Source organism: Charadrius vociferus, unplaced genomic scaffold (genome assembly GCF_000708025.1).
Source record: "Charadrius vociferus isolate BGI_N301 unplaced genomic scaffold, ASM70802v2 scaffold612, whole genome shotgun sequence".
In the NCBI taxonomy this organism is placed as follows: Eukaryota; Metazoa; Chordata; class Aves; order Charadriiformes; family Charadriidae; genus Charadrius; species Charadrius vociferus.
Window position 1 is genome coordinate 79758 of NW_009647409.1, and position 8503 is coordinate 88260.

Consider the following 8503-nt stretch of genomic DNA (forward strand, 5'->3'; position numbering starts at 1 on the left):
TTAGAGTGTGGGGGTCCCCGGGGGTGCCACACTGTCCTTTGGGCTCTGTGGAAGCCTTGGGGCGTGGCATCAAGGGAAGGGGGTGGCCGGACGAGGGGACGACTGAAGTGCCCTCAGAGCCCCGGGTGTGTGGGCTGTCGGGTGAGGGGGTGACAGCTCTGAGGACAGGGGTGAGGCCCTGGGGATGGGCTGATGCTGGGTGGTCCAGGCCAGGCTGTCCCTGCCATGAGGTGCCCCAGCACAGCAGCCAAACTGGGGATGTCGGGGGAACACCTGCCCCTCCCTGTTGAGACGCTTCTCGCTTTTCCCACCCGCTTGCATTAGCGGAGGGCTCGGGCATGGCGGGGTACAGGCTTGTGGGATACATAGCTGAAGTGGAGTCATCGGCAGCATCTCCCCTTTCCTTCTGCAAATTGACTAAGCCCCACACAACTGAGGTTTCCAACAGCATCACGCCACAAGCATCAGAGCTCTCTGGTCTTTATGTGGCAATGAGCCTCTGGAACAATAGCATCTACACGGAAACCCTCTGGGAATTTCTGGGAACAGTATTGCCAGGCGGGGAGCACGGGGGACCTACATGGCAGTGCTGTGAATGTAAAAGAAATCCATTCTTATCAGTGCTCCAAATACTGAGGTTGTGGTGCGCGCACTGCATTTTTCCTACCATCTCTTTGCAGAAGAGCGGAGAAGACAGCTCCAGGAATACCAAGCGGCCAAAGAAAAGCTGAAATGCCCAAGTGCAAAGTAAGTCAGGAGGATGTTGGGCTTGGACTAGGTGATCTGTAAAGGACCCCTGTCACTTAATGATTCTCTGAGGCAAAGCTGACTTCACAGCTGGCCAGGGTCTGCCTTCACTGCGCAGCGATTCACTAGCATACAGAGAATTGCTGCCTTGCTGTCAAGGCAGTGCCCAGGGCCAGCTCTGGCCCCGCAGCACTCCGGCAGCGCTCGGCAGAGTTACTGGCAGCAGGAGCAAAGGGACAGTTTGAGTGTTGACATTTCCTGCTGGTTGATATTGTCTCTTCTGCGTATTTTCTGAGTTTCTGTGAAACTTTCTCATCTCAGTTCTTCAGTCTGGCAGGACAAGGCCCTTTGCCAACAATTCAGCTTCATAACTAGGTCTTGAAGAAAGGGTGGTTGAACTGTCAGTGCTGCTTTTTAATGGCAGCTTTCAGTGACTTTCTGGAATCGGTTAATGTTAGGCAAGGGCATTTTCAGTACATTTAAAAGGAAATAGATACAAGCACTTGTTAAGTGAGTTACCAGGCTCTGGGACCTCTTGCTTGCTCGGTTTCCCTGGAGCTGGGCTGCGTGCAGGTACACTGCTGTGAGTGCAGCAGCCACGTGCAGGCTGTGGGTAGCAAGGCACCTTTCTGCAAAGCTTTTAGATGAAACTGCTGATGCGCTTGGCAAACCTGAACACTTGAAAGACTCCCCGTTGCACTGAGTATTTCTCGTGACATTGTAGTGCGAAGGAAGCCATAAAACTTCTCAGTGGGGAGAAGATAAAGGGAAGCAGGATCAGTGACCAGAAAGAGCAAACCAGTCCCTGGTGCCAGGCTCTGGAAAATACCACTAATATAATAGAAATGAGGAGAGAAGATTCACGATCTTTCTTTATGGCATAATACACCACTTGTGTGGAATAGAGGACAATACCCTAACTCTCCAGGCTCTTTCATTACGGAAAAATACCTGCACCGGCATTAATCTTCCCTAATGGTTGAGCTGCTAGCTCCAGAGCAGAGAGGTGGAAGAATGCTGCAGCTGGTTGCTGTCAGAGGGCTCCAATTCAGGGAGGGGGGGGAGGACAGACGGGGAGAGCCGACAGCCAGGGATGCTGTCCCACCTCCCCACTTCACTGTCAGCCAGTGCCCAGGCAGCTGAGGGGCCCATGGATCAGCCACCGCAGTGCTGCAGCTCGCCATGGCAGAGTAAACCCTGGCCGATGCGCTCTGAGATGCTGCTGTGACCTGCAGCACGGCAGCGACCAACTCAGATGCACCTCAGCTGCCTGTGGCATGCAGGAGAAGTCAGGATGTCAGCTGGGGACAGTAGCCTCAGGAGCCTCCAAACCCATTGCCTGCCAGGCCCTCCTGCCTGCAGGAACCATGTCAGTGGAAGCCATAAGCCATAAGACAACCTTGGTTGACAATGTTTTGTGTTGCTTTTCTGTTGCCAAGCAAAAGAAAAAATTAATATTATGTGGTGCTCCTTTGACAGCTTTTTGGTTTCTGAAGGCTTCTCGTAAACTCCTGTGACTGTTTTAGGTATTTAACCTTTTCTGCAACAGCTGTTAAATAACCTGATATCTTGTTTAACTTCCTACAGCCCATTTTTAAATGACTGGACAAATCGCCTGAATACACCCTTAGAACCAGTCTCTAGACTAGAGCATGTAAGTAGAAATCTTTTGAGTCTAGTTTTGTATTTCATGCTTGAACCTAGTCTGGGCAGAACAAAGTTCCCAAATCAGGATAGTGAGCTCCTGACCCCAGTGGGGCGTAGTCAACAGATTGCTAAATATGTGCCAGGAAGTTATTGTAACTAATTATTTTTCAGAGGAACTCAGTGTGGGAGACTCGTCCTCTGCCTATGCGCTGGTGGGTGTTGTGTTATTGTTCCATTGAAAACTGCTTTGTCACTGTGGGCCTTCGTGTGGACGTCCACTGGGCTAGCAGGGCTGGGGCAGGAGCGAGCTGTCAGGGTTTGACCAAGCTGAGCTCTCCTCAGGGCTGAGGTTTGCTTTGCCTCTCCAGGTTGATAGGAACAAGAAGGACATTCTCAGAAACATGGTGAAGGGCCCTCAGAGGGATGGCAAGCTTGGTGCCAAATCCACACAGCGCCCTGGCCACGCTGCTCCACAGAGGTCTTCAAATACGTCCCAGAGAGCAGTGGTGGTGCGTCCAGAGCAGCCGAGGAAGAGTGCGAAGCCTCCCGTGGGGCTCGTGCCAAGCATGAGCCACCGTACGCAGCCCAGAGGGAGGCTCTCAGCTTCAAACTCTGATCACCTAAATCCAGAAAGGAACAAGAAGCCTGAACAAGAGACTGTCACTGCTGCAGCACCTCAGTCTAGAACAGACCACTGTCCTCCTGAGGCACCTTGCTCACTAAATGAGGGCCTGCAGGACAGGCTGGTCTGCAACATAGAAAATGTCCAAGCACAAGCCTCTATACACCCTGTGCGGAACAGAGTTTTTCAGTCTGATGGAAACAATCTCGGGAACAAGAGAGTCTTGGCTCACAGGCAAAGCTCAGCCATAATGTCAAGAACCATCACAGGCCCAAAGGACAGAATTAATAACTGCCAGGCTAAGGAAGAGCCGATTCAGGATAAATTCAGGAAAACCCTACCAGGCTCAAAGAGTGCATCTCAAAAAACAGGTGTCAAAACTCAGCCATTGCAGCCCCCTCGGTTACTTACTGCTTCTACTACTTTGCTACATAAAAAACCATGGGCAAACCAGGAAAAAACTAATGTGGCAAGGGAACCTGTAGGAAAGCCACTTGGTATAGTTCCAGTGGGAGTTCTGAAGAACCACAGTCGACCCTCCCAACTGAAAAGATCTCCCACAAAGCATCTGCCCTTCAGCAGGCCCCAGGGCACCACAAACCTGAAATCCAGCCTGAAACCAGGTAGCACTGTGCCATGGCAAAGGCCCATGGCTAAAGGGGAGGCAGCTAGAAAGGATGTGAAGGTGGTGCCTCCCGGACGCACAGCAGCATCCCAGGTGACGGTCCCCCAAAACCAGCCTCGCAGCGTGCACAGCTCCAAAACTCAAGCCATTGAGCATGATTTTTGTAGTAGGACAGATAGGCTTAAACCAAAACTGCCAACAGCAAGTGGAGTACATGCTGGACGTGTTCCCAAGGCCCCATCGGCTGTGGACCGTAAGTAAGTAGCAGCTTTGGTCAACTCTGTCCTCGCCTCCAGGGGACAGCAGAGTTTAAAGTGTTTAACTGGGTGAACCAGCACGAACCTGCTGGAAACAGAGTCCAAAGTCTCCTTAGAGGAGGGTGGGGATGAGATTTGGTGGTACCCTGGGTTCCTCTCCCACCAATTTGGCAAGCAGGAGGAGAGCGTCTGGCTGCTCTCTTGTTTTATCTTCATGGCACAGTTAAATTTGCGAGGGTTTTCCTTTCCCGGCCTGGAGCTTGGATGACTTTTTAGGGTCGATATACTGGTTCTTCCTGAGCAGCTGAAGTTGGCTAGAGGGAGATTTCAACAGTAGCCTGGTGAGTGCTGGCGGTCTGCTGGGGTGGTAACAGTGATCCCTTGGTCCTTTAACAGGAAACAGCTGGAGGAGTGGTTGGCATCCAAAGGCAAGACATACAAGCGGCCACCTATGATGCTGCTTCAGAAAAAGGCAGTGAAGCTGTCCTGGAGAAATGTCAAGGAGAAAGAGAACCAAGAGAAACCAGAGCAGCTCTGCCTGGAGAAGATCAACAACATATTAACTGAGTGCCTGAAGCTCATTGAGGAGGTGGGAATGGGAAAGGAGCTGCTTGAATGGGCTTTTCTTCTCCTGAAGCATCCCAGGAGATGAGAGCCACGTCCCCCCAGCAGCACAGAGGGGTTTGGAGCAAGCATTCTTGCTTGCTTGGCTGCAGTTGCCAGAGGGGTAACATCATGTGTAGGAAAAGTAAAAGTCCTTGTGGAGTTACGGATAGGCCAAAGGCATGCAGTGAGATGGGCTAACAGGGAAAACAGAGCGACACCTGGTCACGGGGCTTGCGTGTGTCATTGCTGGTGTCCTTGTCCCTGCTGGTGCAGTCTGCAGCAGGGATTTCTGCAGCAGCAGCCCAGGATGATTGAGGCAGCTCAGAGTACATCCCTGGTGGACCTCACAGCTCCTGTGAAGTACCACCTCTGGGAATGCTGACCACTAGCCCTGCTCTGGGGTTTAGTGGTTCCATTAGTACCAGCACTGAAGACTCTATCCCTTGACATCCCTCTGAAATACTAGACGCATTTTACCAAGGGGAAAATAGAGGCAGGAAAGCTGTTATCTGTCCATGGTCCAATGTGACTTGCAAAAACAGACTCTTCAGATGCTGCTTTTCCTAGAGAGCACTGGGAGAGCGGTTATGCACCGACAGCTCCCCCAGTGCACACCTCTGGCCCTTGCAATTAATACCTTTCTCTGGGACCTTGCCATTCTTGTAGGGTGTCCAGGCAGAGGATGTCTCTGCAGTGCTGTCCCAGGTGCCCCAGGCAGAGAAATTTGCCAAGTTCTGGATCTGCAAAGCAAAACTCCTGGCCCGGAGTGGCCCTTTTGACGTGACGGGGTTGTACAAAGCAGCAGTCTGCGCTGGTGCTGTGGTGAGTGAGGCACGCTTCTCTTCAGTAGCTCTCTGTGTTCCCTGCCTCTGCACCGGCAGGTTTCCTCGAGATCCAGGGGTTGGATTTTGGGATGAGTTTAGCAACGCTAGTCACTGGTGAAAAAGCCCTTTAGAGCTGCTGGTCTCATTTTGTCCCATGGAATCACCTTTGGCTTTAATCAGCCAAACAGGCAGTGCCGTGTGGGTATGAGCGGTGCCAGGGGGAGGCCGGGGAGGATGTGCACCTGCACTGTGTCAGAGCTGTAGCTGGAAGCAACGTGACGACAGCTCTGTGCTGGTCTGGGCAGCATAACTGCAGCATATGGTGGGATTTACCCGGGTGGATGCCTGCCCAGCCATGCCCGTGTGCCGACAGGTCTCACTTGGAGAAGGGAAACTGCAGCCTTTTTGCTGCTGGCTCCAGCACAGGGTGTCGCGATGTAGCCAAAACCTTTTCTCTTATTCAGTTGTAACTCCAGTCTTTGTTCCCGAGTCAGGCCTGCCTTCACCCACCTTCTGCTTTTCCTGCAGCCGCTCCAGGAGCTCAGAGAAGTTGTCCTTGATATTTTGAAGGCTGCAGACCGAACATCAGAAGGTAAGATGTGCACGTGAGGGCAGGCTGGAGCCGGGGATGGGCTGGGGATTCCCTGCTGCTGCAGGCAGGGAAGCAGTGTGGTTTGCAGCTAAGGTGTTGGGTGCCCACCAAACGTCCCCATCAGCCCTGTACCCCCCTCCTCAGGCAGGGAGGGAAACTGAGGCACGACAGGTGAGCAGCACCCCATGTCGCTTTTGATTTTTGATGGAGACAGAAAGTTGTGAAAGTTGAGAATCCTGGTCTCAAAAATGGGGCAAGATTCCTCTGCCAGGGCTGGGCGCTGCCCCAGCCCATCACACCCCAGTAGCAAGATGCCCTCGCCCGTGTCTGGAACACCGCCGTGTTGTAATCCCTCCCAAGCTGCCGCTCTCTGCAACCATGCTACCCTTTTCCTCTCCTGTCAGGGGAAAAGGCTGGGCAGCCCATTCCTTGGGAGCCTGCAACACCTTGCCTGAGCGAGAGGCAGCATGTGCTAGTGACTCCCTCCCTGACCGGGAGGTCCCTGACCAGCCTGCCTGTCTCAATCAAGTTACAAGTTACATCTGCATCCAGGTAAGGCTGAGCTGCCTGCTCCCAGCAGCAAGCACCCTCTGCGCCGGTGCTCCTCTGCGGGGTTCACCTGAAGACTCTTGTCCTTTCTGCAGAGGAAAGGAGTTCCTGGAAGGCCAGGAGCTGAAGTTCCTGACGCCGGTGCGGCGCTCGGTGCGGATTGAGCGGGCTGGGAGCCGCTACCCAGAGATGCTGAAGGACCATGACCCTCTGGTGTCATCCCTCAGTGAAATCCTGGATGCTGAGGAGGAGACCCAGTTCTTCTTCCGGAAAAACAAGGCTTTGCCAGAGGTGGCAGAGCTGGAGGGTTTGAGGTTGTATCCCCCGGAGTGCTGCTGAGGGATTCCTGGGGAGGGTGTGGGCTTCTTGCTCCCTGGTGCTGCCTTGCACGCACTCCACTGACTCTTCTTGTTGCCTCTCAGCTGTAAATATGTAGGGGTGGCACGTAATAAGCCTGTTTTAAATATATAAGCACTGTTTATAAATATATAAAAACTTGCAGTAGAGATGCAGTGTGGCCTAGTGAGTAGTGTACGAAGTCCCAGGTTGGCGACACAGGCTGCGTCCCCTGGGACTGCCCTTGGCTCCTCCATGTGATATGCATGCCCCGATTTTCCTGCTGTAGTATGATGTCAGTCAGGCTCTGCAGCGCTCCAGGCACCTCCCAGTGTTTTGGAAGTGATGTCCTGAGGGATTTGCTCCAGAGCTGCATTGTGCCCTACCTGGACAGCATCCAGACTGTCCCCACCAAGAGCCACACAAAGCCCTGCTGTCTCGAGTGGCGTGCAGCAGCACCGGCTGTGTCAGACTGGTGAGGGACTGGGGTACCTGCGGGACTGCAGCAGCTTCTGCAGTGGCCCCCAAGGAGATTGAAGGTGGCGCATGCAAGGGGTGCAGAGGTCCTTGGGGTGAAGCCATCCAGGCTCCCAGACCCCTGGGCATGGCTGGGGCTCCAGGATGGGACAGCAGGTACAGCTGAGCCCTCCGAGTGCACTCAGGGCCCTGACAGCAGCCGCCCCCCTCCCTCGAGGGCTGTTCTCACCCCCAGAGCGAGCAGCAGCATAAGGCTGCTGGGGGCTGGCATGGTTTCCTTGCTGTGAGAGGAGGATTAAAGCAGTGTCACTGCCACAAAGGGTGGAGGGGAGTCCCATTGTTACCCTCCTGCCCCCAGCAAGCAGCGGTCTTGTCCTCATCCTACCCTTTTGCCTCCTCCCAACACAGCCACCACCAGCATTGACTCAGCAGCTTTATTGAGAACCTCAGTGCTGGAAGAAGTCTTAGAGCAGTATGTGGAAGTCGGGGCAGGCCTGGCCCCTCTCTCCAGGGTGCAGGACAGTGCTGGCAGCAAGGGGGGGTGTCGGGGTGGCCACTCTCTGCCCAGGCGTGTGCTCTTGTCCCAGGTGCTGGCTGAGGAGTTGGGAATTGCCCTTTGCCCCCACCTCCCAGGCTTGTGGGCAAGGCAGTTTTCTTTTAAAATAGCCTCTACAGTGCCAGAAGTTTGAGTATCTTTTATGAATAGAAAAGGGTAGAAAGCAGAAGAGGGTGACAGCCGGTAAAAGGGATTCCCAGAGAGCAGCGATTGCCTCTAGAGCCCTCCTGTGCTTGAGCAACATCCACTGGAGCCAGGCTGCAGCAGCCCCCAGGGCCAGGCACTGGAGCTGGGGGGGCCGGAGCTGCTGGGACCACTGACTGGTGCAAAGTGGGCTTCCAGCGCTACCCGGAGCAGCGGTGCTGCTGGCTCTCCCCAGCGTTGGGCAGTCCCAGACTGGCACAGAGCTGGCTGGGAGAAGCAGCTGATGGCTGGGGGGGTGTGTGCATGAGTGAGAGTGGGGGGCACCGGGCAGCCTGTGGGCTTGGGGGGGACACTTCTCCTGCCACAGGGGAGAGGTGTGACATTGGGCATGGGCCAGGGCCACCAGCCATCCTGTGGCTGCTGGAGGCCGTGACTGAACATGGCAGTGGTCCAGGGACACCAAATGCCCCCCTGGGGGCTGGCAGGTGCCAGCCCAGCAGCCCGTCGGCGCTGGGGTGAGC

At 54.4% G+C, this 8503-nt stretch overlaps 1 protein-coding gene across 1 annotated transcript; it reads left to right on the forward strand.

Annotated features, from left to right (window-relative positions):
* Nucleotides 1-338: 338 nt before the first annotated feature.
* On the forward strand, nucleotides 339-6808 carry CKAP2L (cytoskeleton associated protein 2-like). The gene is made up of 9 exons (XM_009880214.1): nucleotides 339-558; nucleotides 681-747; nucleotides 2335-2401; nucleotides 2763-3898; nucleotides 4295-4487; nucleotides 5171-5326; nucleotides 5857-5920; nucleotides 6325-6472; nucleotides 6565-6808. The coding sequence occupies exons 1-9, from the start codon at nucleotides 339-341 to the stop codon at nucleotides 6806-6808; spliced, it is 2295 nt and encodes a 764-aa protein (XP_009878516.1).
* The last annotated feature ends 1695 nt before the right edge of the window (nucleotides 6809-8503 follow it).